This window comes from Papio anubis, chromosome 10 (genome assembly GCF_008728515.1).
Source record: "Papio anubis isolate 15944 chromosome 10, Panubis1.0, whole genome shotgun sequence".
NCBI classification, from domain to species: Eukaryota; Metazoa; Chordata; class Mammalia; order Primates; family Cercopithecidae; genus Papio; species Papio anubis.
This window is the reverse complement of record NC_044985.1, coordinates 90,451,859-90,474,181: the sequence shown is the minus strand read 5'-3', so window position 1 is coordinate 90,474,181 and position 22,323 is coordinate 90,451,859. Positions and strand designations below refer to the sequence as shown.

The following is a 22,323-nucleotide window of genomic DNA, read 5'->3' as shown; positions in this document are numbered from 1 at the left end:
ATGTATAGGATGTGGAAGGTGAAGAAAGAGAATTAAAAGATAATTTTTAGGTTGTGAACTTGAACTTAAATAGATGGGGGATTGTGGTGCCACTTACAATAAGAAGAAAGACTAGGAGAAGAGAAGTTTAGGACTAGGCAACTAAGAGTTCTGATTCAGAAGTTCTATTCAAATCGATACTGAAGTAGAGATGTCAAACAGGCAGTTCTATACACGAGCACAGAATTTAGAGGGCTAGAGCTAAAAGTAGGGAGTAACGAATTTAAAGTCATGATCCCACTTAAAGACTTGAGACTGGAAGTTGTTACTTAGGTAGACAGTAAAGAAACAGAAGACAGCCCTGAACCAAGCCCTGGGGCACTCACATAATTCAAGATGTCAGATTTTAAAGATTTGTTAGAAATAGCCAGTGAGGTGAGAGAGCCACTGTGTCATAGAAGCCAAGAGATGAAACAAAATTTTCAAAAAAAGAGGGTAATCAACTGTGTCCAATACCGCTGAGAGAGTAAGACAAGGACAGAACAATGACCACTAGATTTGTTAACCTGAAGTGCCATTTAATTGGACACCGTTAGTAGAAACTGCAAGTGTTTCTCCTGAAACAACTATTTGCTAACCCCAAATAATTTACTCAAGATCACACAGCTAGAATTTAAATCCTTCTAGTCTCTAGGTTGAGAGAGGAGGTAAGCTGGTTCAGTTAACAATTCCTATTAAACAGTTCATGTATATTCCTAACAAATCATGATTATTAATGAGAACTCAACATTTGTTAGGTGTTTACAAAATGTAATGGTTTTTAAGTAAGGAAAACCAAGTGAGGTTTAAATTGAAAAATATTTAAATTATCCTCACATATTTACATTTATTGATGCACAGTTAAGAACGTAGCAAAAAACGGAAGCAAAACATTTGCTTTTCATGCACTTTAAAAATCTCAACTAATTTTCTATTAGAATAAGGTTTTTAATATTTATTTTTAACTTAAGCGGCTCAAAGACATGTTTGCAGACTCTTATCAAGGCTATAATGGGCTTGCAAATGAGGTTCTACCAGCCAGGTACTAAGATGCTTTTTACCAAATTGAGGGATTTTTCTTTTCTAATGGAAAGCCACTGATAATGTGACACCTATTAAAAATAAGACATCTGCATTTTTTTTCAGACAGCCAACGTTAAATCACTCTGAATTAAAGGGATAAGCTTGAATGCAAATGTAGGCAGAATGTTTCTATTTCCTGCGTGAATTAGAACTAATTTTGCATATAAAGAAAAATATGCAATCACCATTTATGATAAAACTTACTTTCACATTTTCTGATCAGTTTAAAACAATCTTTATTTAAACTGGAAAATTTGCTTTTCCTTCCTGAACACATGCAATCCTTAAGAAAACTGTCTTTTGAAAAAAAATTAATTAGAATTTGATTTTCAACTCGAAGGTGAGAATTATCAAAATAACTATTCTGGATCATACCGTATAAAGATTGTAAGATAAGTACTCTCAGTGAAATGATTATCCTAGAGCCCAGCAGCAAATCTCCAAATATGCAGAAACATATGTATTAATTATTTTAGTTTGGTTTGACTTTCAACATATGAATTTAAGTATTTGATCCAATAAGTTCTGATATACTACGAAGTGGCAATCAAATTTAAAAACAACCTTCATCTCATAGAAAGAATACCTCAAAAACACTTTTTTCAGCTCTCAAAAAAAAAAATTCTTATAAAATGACATGTGTATTTGGGACTATTATGGATTAGAATGTAACTTTGTCTTAAAGCTTCAAAAGGAATATATTTAGTTCTATCTGCCAAGAAGTACTATTTCTTTAATTACTAGAAATCTTAGGTAATTTCCATTTTAGGCATTATTACCACTTAAAAATAAAAGCTTTCCTTTTTCTTGAGACGGAGTCTCACTCTGTCGCCCAGGCTGGAGTGCGGTGGCGCAATCTTGACTCAGTGCAACCTCCACCTCTCAGGTTCAAGCAATTCTCCTGTCTCAGCCTCCCGAGTAGCTGGGATTACAGGTACACACCACCACATCCAGCTAATTTTTTATATATATATAAATATATATATAATATAAATAAACATATATATAAACATATATAATATATATATATATATATATAAAATATATATATATTTTTTTAAGTAGAGATGGGGTTTCACTATTGCCAGGCTGGTCTCGAACTCCTTACCTCAAGTGATCCAACTGCCTTGGACTCCCAAAGTGCTGCAATTATAGGTGTGAGCCACCACAAGCAGCCTTTTCATTCTTTTTAAACATCTATTCCCTCTAAATTTATCAGTACAAATTACAATTCTTTTTTCTTGTTTCAAAAACAGATGACCATATCAAGCCTACTTCTCACCCATTTTAATAATAATAATAGGCCAGGCATGGTGGTTCATGCCAGCAATCCCAGCACTTTCGGAGGTTGAAGCAGAGGGATTGCTTGAGTCCAGGAGTTCAACACCAGCCTAAGCAATATGGTGAAACCCAGTTTCTACAAAAAAAATAAAAATAAAAAAAATACAAAAAATAGCCAGGCATGGTCATATGCGCCTATAGTCCCAGCTACTTGGGAGGCTGAAATGGGAGGATCACTTGAGCTGGGGAGGTGCAGGTTGCGCTGAGCTGAGATTGGACCACTGCACTCCAGCCTGGGTGACAGAGTGAGAACCTATCTCAAAATAGTAACAATAATAATAATACTAACAATAATAAAATGAATGATCAAAATTTACCCTTAAAAGATGTGATAGCCTAAATAAGGAACTTTATCACAGAACATGTGACATAGTGTGTAGAAATTTTCTACATATAAAATAGTATTTTAAGAAGTGTGAGGCCAGGCGCAGTGGCTCAAGCCTGTAATCCCAGCACTTTGGGAGGCCGAGACGGGCGGATCACGAGGTCAGGAGATCGAGACCATCCTGGCTAACACGGTGAAACTCCGTCTCTACTAAAAAATACAAAAAACTAGCCGGGCGAGGTGGCGGGCGCCTGTAGTCCCAGCTACTTGGGAGGCTGAGGCAGGAGAATGGCGTGAACCCGGGAGGCGGAGCTTGCAGTGAGCTGAGATCTGGCCACTGCACTCCAGCCTGGGCGACACAGCGAGACTCCGTCTCACAAAAAAAAAAAAAAGAAGTGTGCTATTTTATTATTCATAAGAATAAGGTTATTTAAATGTTCACCATTGAGAAGGGTTAAAAACTAAATTCAAAAAATATGTTGTTTTAACAATTACCAAAAAACTGTAACTGTTTAATTGTAATTAACAGTTAATAGTAACTGTTTCCTATTTTCACAGTTACTGAGATTTGCTCTTTTGATTGATAGCTTCCTGTACTTTCCTGATATATTATGGTAGAACAAGAGATTTGGAATTGCAAGTAAAGGTTTGAGAACAGATTCTACAGATTAACAGCTATTTGAGAATGTACTTTGTGTATTCAAAGACATTGTATATATCTTAATTATTATTTCCACTACTCTAAAAGTATTTATATAATGAATGTTGAAAAAAGTTTAGGCTTCAAAAGCCATAATTTCACAACATGCCACAATGCTCAAGATTGAGAATCAGCTGGGAAAAAAATCTCAATGTTCCAATCAACAAAAATAATTCAGATAAAAAAACTATCTTGGGGTTTCAAGCAAATTAAAGTCCTTCAGAAACTCATATTTTAGCCTTTATTGTCTAAAATGACTGCCTACGCATCTGGCTTTCCTTTCTACCAAAAAGGACCTCTCTTAAATTATACGTGTTCTGATAAATTTTGCTTCTTACTAACATCTCAAGCAATATGTTTAAAGGCAACTGGAATAGAAAATAAATGTGCATACAAAAGTCAGAGGTATTCTATTGAAAAACTTTATATTCAACACAATTAAACTGATAGTTAATGGAAAACATCCATTAAAATAGGAACTTAAAAGTTTAAATATAAATTAAGTCACTATTTTTTTAAATTTATAATTTCAAGGCCTTCTCTGAGTAGGGTCTGCTAATTGGAATTTCACATCATTTTAGCATGAAGCACAACCTTATCATATCATGTACTAATCTAATTTTGGTTTCCTTAAAGTAAAACAAGGACTTAAAGATACTTGCAAAGCAATTTCAATTTTTGTTCCAATCTTTTGTAAGTTTGTCACCAATACCTGATTTCTACGCATTTTTAAAAGATACTCATCTATATAGTCTTTTCAGAAGTGCAACTTTGTTTTGATAAAAACAAGTACTTTTTGCCTTAGTGTATACAACTTTTAAAGTTCAATCACATAACTACAACAGAGATTACAACTGGCCTAAACAGTCTGGGGAATGTGGCAGTGGTTGCTGGAGCCAGCTCCCATCAGATCACAACAGCCAACTAGATACATCCTCTCCTAACTCCTTATCAGTGATCTCACTTTGATAGCTTGAAATCAGCTATGGTGGCAATATTTACACCACAGATATCAGCAAACATTATAAATCAAGAGAGCTAGGTGTTAAAATTTACAAGCACACCACTAGGATTGGGTGTACTAGTATGTAGCCTACTGACCAAGACTCTTCTGGGCTTCAGGCAAGTAATTTTATATAGGAAATGGTTAAGTATAGTTAACAGAGTTTCTATTATATCTTCAAGAGGGGAAAATGAGGAACAATGAATGTTTTTCGTATATCTTTTAAGTGTTACTGAAATGACATATTCCATCACATTTTACTTCCACAGAAGTTAACACGAGATTATTCATCTTTCCAATATTTAAAGACGGTAAGTCATCAAAGATACTCACTTTAGATACACCTTTATTTTATATGTTTACCTCCTACAATTATATCTACCATAATCATAATTAACTAATAAGAAAAAATAACATACTAGCAGGACAAAAGCATGGAATAAAATTAGAAAGCAATGACCAAATACATAGATGAAGAAAAGTAGAGAATAAGAATTTTAAATGAAGACAAAAGATGCCAGATAGTTAAATCTATTAATTACAATTATTAAACATAAGGAAAGTTTAGAGTTATGAAAATTCTGTAAAACTCGGAGTCTCCAAACACCAAGAAATAAATCAAGTCATTCAACATGTCTAAATATCTTGGGGTTAATAAGTAAAAAGTAATGATTAAATATAAAGTAAAATGTATTCTTTCTTAAGTAAGCTATCTGGTCTAACACCCACTGACTCTATATTCTTACCGTTTTGTGATCATTAACAATCATAAGTTCCAAATATTTCATTTCTTCAAATATACCACGTGATGGCTATGGAAAATAAAAATAGATGGTCAGAATGGTAACTGACATAAAATCTCTCTAGCGCTCACTGTTAAGTTGTAGATAAGACTCTTGAGTTTCAGAACAACTCTCTGCTGCCTACTTTATAAACACCTTAGAAGAATGTTGGTCAGGCAAATTTTAAAAAGTGATCATAAAATATGGGTATATATTTAAGTATTTAGAAAATAACTATATTATATTATTATTAAGGTACTTACTTATTAACATAGAAAACAGTCCATGTATGGCCGGGCGCGGTGGCTCACGCCTATAATCCCAGCACTTTGGGAGGCCGAGGCGGGCGGATCACAAGGTCAGGAAATCGAGACCATGGTGAAACCCCATCTCTACTAAAAATACAAAAAATTAGCCGGGCATGGTGGCGGGCGCCTGTAGTCCCAGCTACTCGGGAGACTGAGGCAGGAGAATGGCGTGAACCCGGGAGGCGGAGCTTGCAGTGAGCCAAGATCGCGCCACTGCACTCCAGCCTGGGTGACAGAGCAAGACTCCGTCTCAAAAAAAAAAAAAAAAAAGAGAACAGTCCATGTTGTTTGTATATGGTTTTTATATGTAAAAATATTCTAGAGCACAATTATAGCATAATTCTGTTAAAATAAATAAATCTCAATTTCACATTAACATGTGATAAGATTTTCATACTTACTTAAAATGTCAATGAAAATCTATGTAAAACTCATTTAATAAGAACAGCATAAGTTATAATTACTTCCAGGTATAGCTGATACAGGTATCAATGTAGTTAAATAGAAATATTAACTCACTAGAGTGAAATTCTAAAAATAATACACTAATTCTTAACTGCTCAACTTCTCAAAGGAACAAATATTGGCAATTACTACATTCTAAAGTCTTCTAAATTAACTAGATAATCCTTTAAGAGTAAGTATTTTAGCCTTCATTTGGACTTTTCTTTTTCATAGGTGGAAAATTACAATGGTGGCTCTTTTTTCTTTATGTACATAGTCATTGATCACTTTATATTTGATGGAGTGGACTGTAGTGAAAGAACAGCAGCCATTGTAAAACTTATTATTACCAACCACATCTTTATGAATGAGCTAAAAGAACTCTTATAATAACTTATATAATATATAATAAATGTATCCATAATTATCATAATAAGAGTTTCATGAAAGGGAGGACAATTTAACCTGGAACTAAGTTTTTGATGGCTGGCGGTCTATTTTTTTTCACAAAAAAATACACTCAGCAAAACATTATCTAAAATGTGTGATTTCTACTATAATTACTCATTAAGTTATCTAGTAAACTACCATGATATGTATAAGCTGTGGAATTAATTCTCAGTTACATAGCATTCACCATGTTATTACTAAACAGTCCCCATCATTACAGCTTTCTAGCCTATTATGAAAACACCAGAAACATAATTTCAGTTACAAAGCCCCCATACGTTTATCAATACATGTGAAGTATATAACAGTAGTTGATTATACAATTATATGATTTTTATTTAGAAACTGTTATATTGCTAATAGTCAAATAAATTCATTGTGTTCTGAAAAACACATACAGTTTTAAAGTTTGGTGTAACAGAATTTTTAATTTGAAAGTAATATAAATAAGCATGATTAGCCAACATTTCAAAAGCTAACTCCTCTCCCTACATTTTTTATTAACAGAAATGTTTTATATGACACTATATAAGCCATATAGAAAGAAAAGTCTGCTGTACTTTAAACAGAAAATAAAACGTACTGCAATTATCATCAGAAAACACCTTGAAAACAGAGCTAAAACAACACATTCTTTAGATGACATCAGGGTTCAGAGACTACTGTCATCAGTTTGAATCACTAACAGAAAGAGATCAATAAAAAGCAGTGTGCTGAGAAGGCTCAAATCATTGGGTTTTTTGGTTTATTGTTTTCATTTTTAAACAACAGTCTCCAAAATCTAAACTGTTTTAGGTACACTTAGATACTGTGTGATGATAAGCACATGACTTCACTGAGTAAAACAGCACCACCCAAGGCTCAATGCCACACTCACATTCACTGCTCTCTTCCTTCTTTTCAACCACTGTAATTCAGATAGAAAGGGCCACTGGTCACCTCTTTCCATAGCTGTGGAATGGAAAAATCAGTATCAAAATTTTATGCTTATTTCAATAGGAGTATGTTTTAAAACATTACATGAAGAAACAGTGGCACTGATAATATATGTCAAACTAAGGTGAAAAAAAAGCACACTGATCATATTTCACTCTCATGACCATGAAGATGGTTCAAATGTAATTTTGCCCCAAACATCAAGAAAACACAATGTTCAAGATTCATTAAAAAATGCATATTTGACATATAACCACTTGACAATATCTGAAAATTTGAGAGAATTCTACTATGTCTAATTCATTTTAGCATTCAAAATAATATATGGCATTAGCTTTTGCATAAATTATTAAAAACTTTCAGCAGTAATATACAGAAATAAAATCACATGCCCCAACAATCCAAAAGAAGCTCCTGCCAACATTAGCACACTTAAGATGTGTCTGGAGCAGAGCTTGAGAGGGAGGCAATCCAAGCTGGCTCAAGAGCAGCAAACTGCCAGGAAAATTTCAGGATGAACTTCACTGTAAATGACTCTACTAAATTTGGCCACACTTTCTGGTTCCCAAGGCAGCTTTACTCACAGCCTTCATGTTTTAGTCTTTGCATTGGAAATGACTCTCCATGCCTCTTTATCTGAGAGCCACCGTTCATTCCAGTGCTGATCCACGATATTCACCCCAGATATCAGACCAATTCCACTTCCAGCAACCCTGCATATCTACTGAGCTCCACCAAGTAACAGCTCCTACTACATAAAATATAACCGCTATTTTAATTAAAACTTACTGAGATTCTTCATTTGCTTAGAATACTGTCCCGCCAAGGTTTTCTGGATAATATGTGGTCGACCTGTGCTTTTCTGAAACACAACAATTGTAGGCAATTTAGAAAGCAAGATGTGAACAAGCCTTTATGAAACAGTGTTAGAACGTTCTCTAATGTCCTTCTAAAATGGGAATATTTATATGTCAGTTTTTAGCTATCAAAAGTGTAAAGTATGTCTTATTGAAATCTTAATTTTACATAAAAGAGTATCATCTAACTGCCCAAGTTTAGATAAAAGCATGGTGTTATTGGTTACTCTTAAATCTTAGCTTTCTTCAAAGCTATAAATGGGAAATTCATAAGAAACACAAAAAGCCAATAAATATGTAAAAACATGCCGAATGCTTTCATATTCCTTCAACATGCAATTTTTTTTAAATGAAGCACCAACTTTTGCCATAAAACTGGTGAAGTTTTAAAATTACGATATCCATAGTTAATTACCATTGCAAGGCCAAAAGCATTCTCACACCTTGCTGGCGAGAGGAAATTGGTAGCATAGTTTGAGAGAGAAATTCAGCAAGGTCTATCAACAAACGTGAAAACATTTATATTTTTTTGCCCTAGAAATTATGCTTTTAGGAATGTCTATTACCATTATTCTTATTACTATTAGCTTCCATTACTGAGTGCATAGTATGTACCAGGTACTGTTAATGTACGCATTACTTAATTTAGTCCTAACAAAGATCCCATATAGTGCATGGTTTATCCCTGTTTTACAAACAAAGATATTGAGGCTCAGAGAGATATATCCTTGTCTTAAAATTGTATTATAAAATAATGGTCCAATTTGTTTTTTAAAATATATGGGACTATATCATTGAAAACTGGAAGAACATACTCTGAAATATGACAAGAAGTTATCTTTGGGGGGGACAGGATAATGGATAATTACTATTTAAGTATTTGTTTTGCTTTTCCAAATTTCCTATATTAGTTTTATAACCAGAAAAAGTTATAAAAAAGAAACTTAATAGGTTACATAAGACTTATAACAGTTTTGCTATTCGTTTATTACTTGAGAGATAACATGAATTCTCATTAGAAATATTCCATGCATATTACTTGATTTATCGCAAAGCATACTAAAATCAATAATAACAAATTAAACATCAAAATATCTAAAATTAATTACAGTAAGCTCTAAATTCTGGTAAAAGGTGAAAAGGTAGTAATGAAATTAACAATGGGATCAGCAACACAATTTTAAAAACGGACTAATTTAAAGTTTCAAGCACTATTTCTTTCTTCTACCCATAGTGTGGATGAGGACAAATCATTACATAAACAAAAGGTAGGCAGTAGGAAGGAAGGCAAAGAGAAGGCGATTTGCATGTAACAATCAGGCCCTGAATACTATGATCATAAGCAAATATGATCAATGTAAAACTAATGCTTTAAACATTATAACAACAGTTTATATTTATAAATCCTTATGACAGTTTAATAGACATTGTCACCTACATTTATTAATTCATCAAATCTACAAAATCACCCCACTATGAATGCATTAAAAAATTATCTCATTTTATACATTTAAAAAACTCGAAGCATAAATAGTTATTATGTGGGATTCTGTGTTTTGTTCTTTGTGGATTTTTTTAGGGTACCAGGGCCATTAATCATTAAAGCCAGAAATCAAAGTCAGAGTTTTTGCTGAATGAGTTGAATAATTTTGCTGTACACAGATTATCTTTCCTTACTGGAGTGAGAAAAATATCATGTTACTTAATCAAAATGTCTTTATCTAAGTGGGCTGTCTTCAGTATCTGATAATTTTTATAGTTACTAGTTGAAAAATGACAGAGGTTTACTCACACACCAACCCTTTAAAACTTTTCTGTTACAACTTTGAAATTTACCCCATATTCACACAAACACTGCCACAACCAAGACAATAAAAGTTTGTCTGTTTAGCTTTTATTATCAGTAGCCTACATGACTATTAGCCGTTTCACTATTTATTTATTTATTTATTTATTTATTGAGATGGAGTCTTGCTCTGTCGCCCAGGCTGGACTGCAATGGCACGATCTTGGCTCGCTGCAACCTCTGCCTCCCAGGTTCAAGCGATTCTTCTGCCTCAGCCTCCTGATTAGCTGGGATTACAGGCGCCTGTCACCACACCCAGTTAATTTTTGTATTTTTAGTGGGGACAGGGTTTCACTACATTGGCCAGGCTGGTCTCGAACTCCTGACCTCGTGATCTGCCACCTTGGCCTCCCAAAGTGCTAGGATTATAGGTGTGAGCCACCGCACCCGGCCCAATTTTATCTAAATTTGAAATCCCTAAAGATAAAAAATGTTTTCTGTTCCCCATCAAATATTGCAATATTCTGACTCTGTCAGTCACAAAATATTATTTTACCACCTCAGTTCTTTTCACTGATCTGACTTCCATACTCTCAGTACCTTAATCTCCTCCTATTCTTCCCCTTGTCACTCCTCTCCAACCCTGTCAGGTTCCTCAAAGTTCCTCGAACACCCTAGGCACACTCCTGCCTCAAGGCCTTTGTATTTGCTCATCTCCTAGAATGTTCTTCCAGCTCTCTAATTTCCCTAAGTTCTTCATTCACCACTTGTCTTCTCTTGGTGGCCTTCCCTGAACCGTGTATATATAAAAATTTAACTTTCCACCTTCCTGGCTTCACTTTTTCTCCTTACCACGTATCACTATCTAACATATCACATGTAATTACTTATTCATTCTGTGTATCCCTATCTGCCCCTATAGACTGTAAGCCCCATTTGGCTCAGTCTCTGTCTATTTTATCAGCAAAGTATCCCCAGAACCTGAAATAATACCCAGCTTGTAGTAAGCCCTCAATACAATATTTACTGAATATACATCAAATTTTAAATTTGACTGCATTCTATTAGCAAGCAACACTATTAGAGCATGTGATTTCTTGTCTAAATCACTGGTTTATGCATGACTCTAAACATTATTTTCCTCCCTATCTGTAAAGAAAACTAAGTATTCTATAATGTAACCATAGTTCAGCTCACAGATTTCCGCACTAAAGATTTTCAGGTTCATAAAAGTTAAGTACATTCTTATAGTCACACAATTTTCTAAAGATGACAGTTAAGAATGAAAGCTATTTTTTTCTAATTTCAATAGGTTTTTGGGGAACAGGTGGTGTTGGGTTACATGAATAAGTTCTTTAGTGGTGATTTCTGAGATTTTGATGCACCCAACAGCCAAGTAGGGTACACTGTACCCAAATGTGTTTTATCCCTCACCACCCTCCATTTTCCCCCAAGGCCCCAAAGTCCAATGTATCATTCTTATGCCTTTGTGTCCTCACAGCCTAGCTCCCACATATGAGTGAGAACATACAATGTTTGGTTTTCCACTCCTGAGTTACTTCACTTACAGTAATAGTCTCCAATTCCCTACAGTAATACTCTCCAATTCCATCTAGGTTGCTGTGAATGCCATTATTTCATTCCTTTTTATGGCTGAGTAGTATTCCATGGTGTGTTTGTGTGTGTGTGTGTGTGTGTGTGTGTGTATCCCTCTCTCACATTTTCTTTATCTACTTGCTGACTGATGGGCATTTAGGCTGGTTCCATACTTTTGCAATTGCAAATTGTGCTGTTATAAACGTGTGTGTGTGCAAGTATCTTTTTTGTATAATGACTTCTATGAAAGCTAGTTTAAAGCAAGGAGGCTGGCTGGTATAAAACAAAATATTCTCCCCGCTCTTTTCATAGACTGGGAAGGACTAGGATTTGCTTCAGAAAACCTATGTTTGATGCCTGTTATTATCCCTTACTGGTACTTGGGCCTGGCATGTGCGACTTAAACTTCAAAACTGAGGGTACCACTCTAAATTTGAAATAAGGTAACATGTACAAAGGCACTCTGAAATCTACATTCTTTTCTCTTTTCTGCTCAAAGGCAAAGATGCTGGAGGAGTAGAACGCCATCAGGCAACTGATGGCATAGACTCACCTCATCATGAACCAGCTCCAGTGGCTCTATCATATACACGAAGGTATCATCTTCAAACATGCCACTAGCACAAAAGAAACCACACAAGGAAGGAACAAACAAACACAGGAAATGGCAAGAAATAGCAAGTGAGCTTCATTATTGTGTCTTCAAAATAAAGAGTATAACTGAACAAATCCCTTTACACTGTCACAAGTTTAATTCACATATCTGCATGGAGTCCCACTGTGGCCCCAGCACTCTATTAGGCAGCATGGAGACTATAAAAATTATAAAAGTATACATCAAATGCATGCAAATTATACCTGATATAACTGATGTTTGAAATTCAACAGATTGGAAAACTACTCTGGGATAGGACTATTCACTCAGTGGCAGTCTCTAAAGTAATTATTCCAGAACCATGTACAACTATACAAACTTCTAGTTATGCAAATTCAATATCATCTGTAAGAAAACAGGTTCTTTATATATGAGAATAATCTAAAACCATCTGTTTCTGAAGAAGCAAACAGTGGTATCTTTATGCTTACAAATTCTAAATTGCCATCAAGCAGTATGACTCTATGTCATACAAATTACATTTAATTTTCAGGGACATAAGGTTTTTTATAAAAGGGCAAAAAGTTTCAAGATTCTTTGTCATCACATGGCCAAAACTAAGTCTTTATATGAGGTGCTACTGTGTTCAGGTCTAAAAGGTGCCAACACATGGTTTTGTTAGAGCCCACACCTAGGTCAATGTGAGAACTCCTCTCTTTGTCACCCCACCCTTGCCTGGCTAACTCCAACTTACTGTTAGGTCTAAGTTTCTTAGATCTAAGGGCTACTGACTCTCAAGTCTAGTTGTAGGTCTAACTGACATGCCCTCCGGAATATGCCACTGGGAAACCTTCCTGGACTAGGTTTTGCCACTCCACAAGCTCCTATCTTCCCCTTTACAGCTCTTAGCACAATGGTAATTAAACATTCACTTATGTAATCATTTGATTAATCTCTGGATCTCCTACAAACACTAAGTGTTCAAGAGGACAGGGACATTGCCCTCCTTGTGCACCACTCCATATGCAGTCCCTAACACAGCACTGGCACAGAAGAGTCACTAAAATAAATAAATATATATATATATATATATATATATTTAGTATATATATAATATATAAATATAAAATATATATATATCCATAAAAGGAAAACTGGAAAGGGTCAATGAATAAAATGCCAATGACATTCCCACTTACTGAAGTCCATTGCAGGTTGACAGAGCCACCTTGGAGTCTTTGACGCCTCTAATGCTTCCATGGTAGTAACAGTGCTCTCCGCCCTGGAAAGCAGAAGGTTTCATTCATTGGTTGTATTTTATGCATCATGATTAATTCTTTGGGTGCTTCCATAAAGCAAAAAGAAATGCAAGGATGGGCATATATGTGCACTGTATTAATAACCCTAGAAACTCCTCTTAAAGTTGCAAATAAGACTAGGCAATTTTTCAACTTTTTTATAATAAGCATGTGTATATTAAATTGAATGAAGGAGAAAAGGCTTTAAAAAACAATGACACCAAGGTAATTAATAAAACATACATTTCTTAAGTATGTATTATAGGAGTACAGGTACTTCTCCGATGTTGTTACGGAACAAGGACTTCCACTTGACTGAAGAGAAACTCCAAAAGTTTGTTTATAATCATTTTTGATGGAAAACTATACAATATCTTATTTGTTTTCTTACCTTTAAAAATTAACTTTTAAAACATTTTAGAAACAATACATGAATGTAGTTTTCAAAGTCACATAATAACTACAAATTTTATTTTAAAAAAAAACATAGCAGTTTCCTTTGTCCCTCAAAGGAACCCCATCAAATCTTGAAACTTTTCACCTTTGTCCCATCAAAACAACCCCATCAAAAAGTAGGCGAAGGATATGAACAGACGCCTCTCAAAAGAAGACATTTATGCAGCCAACGGACACATGAAAAACTGTTCATCATCACTGGTCATCAGAGAAATGCAAATCAAAACCACAATGAGATACCATCTCACACCAGTTAGAATGGCAATCATTAAAAAGACAGGAAACAACAGGTGCTGGAGAGGATGTGGAGAAACAGGAACACTTTTACACTGTTGGTGGGACTGTAAACTAGTTCAACCATTGTGGAAGACAGTGTGGTGATTCCTCAAGGATCTAGAACTAGAAATACCATTTGACCCAGCCATCTCATTACTGGGTACATACCCAAAGGATTATAAATCATGTTGCTATAAAGACACATGCACATGTATGTTTACTGTGGCACTATTCACAATAGCAAAGACTTGAAACCAACCCAAATGTCCATCAATGACAGACTGGATTAAGAAAATGTGGCACATATACACCATGGAATACTATGCAGCCATAAAAAAGGATGAATTCATGTCCTTTGTAGAGACATGGATGCAGCTGGAAACCATCATTCTCAGCAAACTAGCGCAAGAACAGAAAACCAAACACCGCATGTTCTCACTCATAGGTGGGAATTGAACAATGAGAACACTTGGACACAGGAAGGGGAACATCACACACCGGGGCCTGTCGTGGGGTGGGGGAAGGGGGGTGGGATAGCATTAGGAGATATACCTAATGTAAATGACGAGTTAATTGGTGCAGCACACCAACATGACACATGTATACATATGTAACAAATTTACACGTTGTGCACATGTACCCTAAAAGTATAATAAAAAAATTAAAAAACAAAAAACAAAACACAGCAGTTTCCTTTGTCCCTCTTTCCCCTCCACCTCCAAGGCAACCATTTTTAATGGTTTAAGCTGTTTCTTCTGGTGTTTGGCTACATATTTTTGAAAGTTTATATTTTTATGTTCTGACTAATTCCATGTTAGAAATTATCTACCTAATATAGGATCTTGAAAATCTCTCTCATCCCCAATACATTCTAATGCATATCACCAGTTTTAGTTAAATCTATATTGTTTATGTGTACACAAATACTGTTCACAGCTCTGACACTAATAATTATTGTATTTTCTTTCTTGCTCCATTTTTTTTTTTTAAGCATTTTTGCTCCTTTGTTGTACTGGGTACTCTGTGACACTTTTTTTTTTTTTTTTTTGGAGACGGAGTCTCACCCTGTTGCCCAAGCTAGAGTGCAATGGTGTGATCTCGGCTCACTGCAACCTCCGCCTTCCAGGTCCAAGTGATTCTCCTGCCTCAGCCTCCTGCTGTGATGCCTTTTAATCAAGAAAACTATGCACTTCAGATCTGGGCAGCTATTTTTTATAAATAACAATAATTTTTATTATTTATAAAAAGAATATTTATAATAAAAAATAATATTTATTATTTATAAAATATAGCTGAGAATTCCCTCCATTCCATTTTTCTCCATACATGAGCTCCTACCAGACTAGGGAAGTCCCCGACTTCTTATCTGGTTATCTGGCTGCACGGGGCAGGCAGTAAATTGGGGACTTAACTACTCTACATCTACTTTCAACCAGTTTTTCTTTTTTCAGATGCTTTTATTTCTGCCTTTCTGGGATAAGTGACATAAGTTGACTTGTTTCTTCTTGGTTTCCCCCCAAACGAACTTAGCAGAGCATGAAAAGCTCAAAGGTAAGAGTCAACCCTCATCCACCTTCCACCTCCTGAAATTTTATAGCTACGTCTCACCTGCTTGTTTTCTCTTCTCCTGTCTTTGTCTTGGTGGGTTCATATCCTTTTTTATTCCCTAACTGTTCTTTAGGTGGGTTATTGGGAGAAAAAAGAGATAAATATATATTTAGACGGTCAGGGATTGGTTCCAGAACCCCTACATACTCCCAAATCTGCACATACTCAAGTCTCACAGTCAGCCCTGTGAAACCCACATATATGAAAAGCTAGCCCTACATACACACAGGTTTTGCATCCCACGAATACTGTGTTTGCTTGAAAAAAGTCTACATATAAGTGGACCCGTGCAGTTCAAGGATCAACTGTATGTATGTGTGTGTGTACAGTAAAGGGCTGCTTTTCTTTTATTTCCTTTTTTAAAGACAGTCTCACTCTGTCGCCCAGGCTGGAGTGCAGTGGCATGATCTCAGCTCACTGCAACCTCCACCTCCCAGATGCAAGCAATTATTGTGCTTCAGCCTCCTGAGTAGCTGGGATTACAGGCATGCGCCATCGTGTCCGGCCTTGAATCACTGCATTTTTTGAACCTTACATGAGACTTCAGGCAATATCCAATCATCATAAGAAAGTTTTAATAGCCACATTGTGTAGTTATATTAAGCATTATAAGCAATTTGGTAGCTTCCAATTTAATATCAGTAGTAGTGGTATTAGAGGATTTTCTGAGATTTTTATTACTAAATTTATATCAAGTTTTTAAAAAGTATTATGGACAAATATTATTTGGTAACACTTCAGACCACGGCAAAGTAACATCTTGAGTTATATCATATAAAATAAATCCTGAGAGAGAAGGAGCAATCCATCTTGGGTGCCAAGCATAACAGTAGTGGGCCAGTACAGGGAGCCCACTTCTAGAGGGCACTGGCAATCATGACTTTGGACAGTCAGCTCCAGGGGTGCCTACCACCCAGGAGTCTGGCCATCTTCACCAACCATTACCTCACAGTGACTGCTGTCTCCATATACCCATATGGGGACAGAAACAAAGTGCAAAAGGCTCTTCTAAAAATAACAAAAGGACAAACTGATTCCCACATCTTCAGGTTCTCAAGTCCATGATTCTTTCTCCAGTCAGGAAGACTTGAGACAATTAAAGAGGGCTGGCCCTGACCACCTAGGAGTGGGTCACAGACCTGTGACTTGGCAAATGGCAGAAAGGAGAACCAAAATGGGCTCAATTCAGCCCATGACACAAGTCTCTGTGCACCCCTATAGACATCAGCATTTTCAGATCCAAAACTGTCAGTTAATTAAATTCAACAAAAACAGAGCATCTGATAAGTGGAAGTTATTGGCTAGTCACAGGAAATTAAAAATCCTAGTATGCTCCCTACCTTTTCCAGCCTGCTACTTGCACACAGCTGAACACTCCACAAGCCAGATCATGCTCAAATAATAACTCTGCTCCACAAGGTTTCCAAGGTCAGAATCCCATTGGAACCTACCAGGCTTCCTCTTCATATACTGACACATTGAAGCCATGTCCATCTTATAAAAACACTTCCTACCCAGAAACGGCTGGGGATAATAACTTTGTGACTCTAGTGATAACAACTTGTAGGGGAAACAAAATCCGGTTCCCTGGTGTTACTAATCTAATAACAGGAACTGGACAGGCATCATGGCTCATGCCTGTAATCCTAGCACTTCGGGAGGCCAAGGAGGAAGGATTGCTTAAGCCCAGGAGGAGTTTGAGACCAGTCTGGGCAATGTAGTAAGACCCTGCCTCTATAAAAAATAATAATGATGATAATAATAATAGTAATAACAACAGGAACTGTTTGATTCTACTCATTTCAGTGGAAACAAGACCAATAGTTTCAATTTGGTTTTTAAAATTACCCTACCTTTGTGTCTAACTATTTTATCTGCATGGTAAAGTTCCATCAGCCAGTTCTTTATTGCTTATGAAACTCCCAAAAACCTGGACATTCATAGTGACCACACACTGATATTTTCAATCTATTCCTGCAGGGCTGGATAAACATTTGAAAAGAAACTACACAGCCCTTAACTAGAAAATGTGTATATTATGATATCTAGGTTCTGAATATAATAATAAAAACTACTGACACTATACTCAAATGATTATTCTATATATGTATCTTTAAATTTTTCAAGCTTATCAACTACTAGGATATGCTAAACTATTTTAATAATCAGTGAGCTGATAACAAATGAGAAATAGAAAAAAGATATCTATAATGGGACATGTATACCTGATTTTGACTACTGCAGAATAAGGAAATAAAAATAATAATTTTGGAGAATTGGGGAACTTGAGACCCCAACACATAAATTATTAAATAATTTGTTAAATTATTAAATAATTTGTTTAATTATTTACCTTCATTAAATTTAATAGGGAAAATGTTCTTGCAGTAGTTTAATAAAGTATTAGAACAGTATGGCTCTTCCAATGCTATGTAAATTTTTAATAGTTCATATAAATTATACTATTCCAACTTAAAATAGCTTTGTGAGGAGCTAGTGTCATCTGCTATCTTGATTTCTTGGGGCATATTTTAACCCCGGGCTCCTTACATATTCTATAATATACTCCGAATGTTGCCAGGAAGGGCAATATTTTGAATGATTAATAATAATTTCAACTTTATACTCAAAATTCAAATAACTGATAATCCTGGATCTAATTTAAGTGATTTAGTGTGGATAGTTTTGTTTTCCTTGCTATTGCTTAAATTGTTTATTATTTATGCAGTGGTAAGAAAGTTTTTTAAAAACTGGCTATTAATTCAAAGACTAGGGAAAAAATTCTAGTGTATACACAAGTAAAAGAGTCATTTTTAGTACAGGAGTGGAAATACAAACTTTAAGTTATCTAACTCTTTGGTTAGAAACAACACAAACATGATTTTTTAAACCCAATTATGGCAAGTTGAGAGGCAGTAAAAAAGAAGGGAAAATAGATTTAAAAAATAGTCTGAAAATTTCATTAAAATATTACTAAAGGAAAAGGGAATGAGAAAAATAAAGGAAAGGAAGCAGAAAGAAGTGGGGAAACACTCAGAAAATGGAAGACAGGCAGACCTGTGTGTCTGAAAACACTCCTGGCTCCAACAGAGCACCTCGGCCAGACTCTGATTGACTTCTGCAGGGCCCACCCTCCCTTACTCACACACTAGATAAGGTCTTCAGAACACGCACTCCTCCAATCTCCTCCGCTCTGCATCAACCCTACCTCCCAGCCAGGAGCCATGCACACAGAGACCTACTCCACTGACCATAATCCAAGCTCTCCTGCTGCCAAAAAGCCTTCACTCCTAGAACGGAGCTTGAGCTGAGCTGTGATGATGATTTGATAAGGAAAGCACAAAGAACATTCTAAAAGGGTGATGTAGTTATACTGATAAAGAAAAGAATAAAGGTGAGAAGAGAACACAGGACCCACAAGGGCAGGAATTTTTATCTGGTTCACTGATACATATCTAGTACCTAGAACAGCAACTATGACCTAAACTAGGTCACGGTACAAGCTAAATCAACATTTTTTCTGCTTTTTTGTTTTTTAAAAGTTATATATATCAGGCCGGGCACAGTGGCTCACGCCTGTAATCCCAACACTTTGAGAGGCCGAGGCGGGTGGATCACTTGAGGTCAGGAGTTCGAGACCAGCCTGGCCAACATGGTGACACCCCATCTCTACTAAAAATATGAAAATTAGCCAGGCGTCGTGGCACATGCCTGTAATCCCAGCTACTCGGGAGGATGAGACAGGAGAATCACTTGAACCCAGGAAACAGAGGTTGCAGTGAGCTAAGATCGTGCCACTGCACTCCAGCCTGAATAACAGAGTGAGATACTATCTCAAAAAAAAAAAAAAGGTGTATATATCTAAAATATACATGATATTTTGATATACATAGTGAAATTATTACTATAGTCAATCAAATTAACATGTCTTATTTCTACCTCACAGTTACCTTTTGTGTAAGCGTGTGGCTTGAGCACCTAAAATCTACTCTGTTAGCAAATTCCCATCATACAATATGACTGACCATAGCCCTCATGCTATTCATTCCATCTTGAGACTTACAGCCTACATAACTGCAACTTTGTACCATCTGACCTACATCTCTCCAACCCACCACCTCACTCTCACCCCTCCACCTCCTGCACCTGCTAACCACTGTTGTGTTTCTATTAGGTTGGTGCAGAAGTATTTGTGGTTTTCGACATTACTTTCAATGGCAAACACCGCAATTGCTTTTGCACCAACTTAAATACATATTTGACTTTTTTAGATTCTACACATAAATGAGGTCACAGAACATTCTCCCTTCTGTGTCTGGCTTATTTCAACACACACACACACACACACACACACATGTGCATACAATGGAATAGCATTCAGCCTTAAAAAAGGAGATCCTGGCATTTGCCAAATATGGGTGGACCTGAAGGACATTATGCTATACAGTAAAACCATATTTGTTTAATGAATGAGCAGGAATGGCTTATTCATGAGCATATGTGACAAGACCAATCTTAAAGGATTCTTGTTTGATGAAGAGGGTGGGTAAATTCTTATTCCCCACCTGGGTTTTTTGTTATCGTTTAGATATCATAAAGGTTGTTTAGAAATCATAAAGTTTACCTTTTTAAGTATGCAATTCAGTGTTTTTCTTAGCATATTCACAGAGTTGTATAACTATCCCTACTATCTAGTTTCAGAATAGTCTCATCACCTCAGAAGAAAAGTCCTGTACTCATTAGCAATCAATCCCCATTTCTCCTCCCCTGCACTCCACCAGGCCCTGGCAATCATGAACCTACTTTCAGTTCCTATGAATTTGCCTATTCTGGACATTTCAAATGAACAGAAGCATATCATATGCGCCCCTTCGTATATGGCTTGTTTTACTTAGCATAATGTTTACAAGGTTTATCTATAGTGTAATATGTATCAGTACTTCATTCCTTTTATGACTGAATAGTAATTCCACTATGTGAATATGCCACATTTCCTTTATTCCTTCATCAACTGAAGGACATTTAGGGTGTTTCCACCTTTTGGCTACTATGAATAATGCTATGAACATTTATGTACAAGTTTCTTTGTGGACATATATATTTAATTCACTTGAGTATATGCCTGGGAGTAGAACTGCTGCATGATATGGTAATTCTTTGTTGAACTTTTTGAGGAACTGCCAAACTGTTCTGCCAAGCAGCCACACAACATTTTACATTCCCACAACCTGTGTATGAGGGTTCCAACCTCTCCACAGTCTCGACAGCACTGGTTATTGTCCATCATTTTTATTACAGCCATCCTCGTGGGTATGAATTGGTGCCCACCCAAGTTTAAAACTAAATGAGAGAGTCACATAGAAATGAAACATAAAAATGTCACCTTCATTTATTATAGAGCTATACTGGAGGAGAGGATTAGTTGAGAATCTAATAGGCCTACTAATGCTGCACCCAGGAGTTAGCTAGCCTTACCCATCCAGGCAGAGACAATGTGGGACAACTCAATCCCCCCCTGACACACACACACGGGGGTGGCCACAGTACAATTCAGAGAAGAGAAAGGTGGAGAGAATGTATTCTTCCTGTAGGAAGGTGGATCCTATTTAAAAAAAAAAAAAAAAAAAAAACAGGGGAGGGAGGAATTGGCTGCACAGACATACTTTCCCAGCAGTCAAACTGCTCTTCCTTCCCTGAGCAAGAATGAGCAAGGGAATAGGAAGAAGCCAAGGTGAGAAAATAGACCTAGGAAAAGACGCTTTCCCCACCTAATAATGATAGTAATAAGGTAGAGGGAAGTTGGGATGGAGGCACTTCATCTATTTATTCATCATGACTGCTGGTCAGGTAGTAGTTCCTTTTATAAGCAGAAGGGAAATCAAAGTATTAGTAAGCACTTACAAATATGTATTAGCAGCTCACCAAAAAAGATCTAACAGAAATATGTTAATTTTGAAAAGTACTTTCATAGTGTTATATTGATGCTTACTCTTTTATAAGAACTGAAATGCTAAAAATTAACTTATTTAAATAGGCTCATCAGCAAAGTTGGTCAACAAATATATAGTACTTGAAATATGCTAAGAAGGTGAATCTTAAATGTTCTCACTACAAAAAAAGACATAACTATGTGAGGTGATGGGTATGTTCATTAGCTCGAGTGTGGTGACAATTTCACAATGTATAAACATATCAACATGATGTTTTGTATAATACATACAATTCCTATATATACAGTTTAAGTTATATACCTTAAATATATGCAATTTCTATTTTTCAATCATACCTCATTAAAGCTAGGGACAAAAAAGGAAACTAGTCATAAAGGCCCACCTATTATACAATTTCATTTATGTCCAGAATAGGCAAATCTATTGAGATAGGAAGTATTAATAGATTAGTGGTTATCTACAGTTGGTAAAAGAGAGACTGCAACTGTTAACAGGTGGTGTAAGGTTTCT

At 35.9% G+C, this 22,323-nt stretch overlaps 1 protein-coding gene across 3 annotated transcripts in view; it reads right to left on the bottom strand.

Annotated features, from left to right (window-relative positions):
- The window catches only part of ADAM23 (ADAM metallopeptidase domain 23), a 173,064-nt gene that overhangs the window by 65,494 nt on the left and 85,247 nt on the right, over positions 1-22,323 (bottom strand). For all 3 annotated transcript variants that reach the window (XM_003907860.4, XM_009182880.3, XM_009182879.3), the window contains exons 5-9: positions 13,424-13,506; positions 12,183-12,246; positions 8,180-8,252; positions 7,332-7,405; positions 5,217-5,282 (exon numbers count right to left, since the gene is read on the bottom strand). In XM_003907860.4, coding sequence (XP_003907909.1) covers positions 5,217-5,282; positions 7,332-7,405; positions 8,180-8,252; positions 12,183-12,246; positions 13,424-13,506 — 360 coding nt within the window. The remainder of the gene's footprint in view (positions 1-5,216; positions 5,283-7,331; positions 7,406-8,179; positions 8,253-12,182; positions 12,247-13,423; positions 13,507-22,323) is intronic.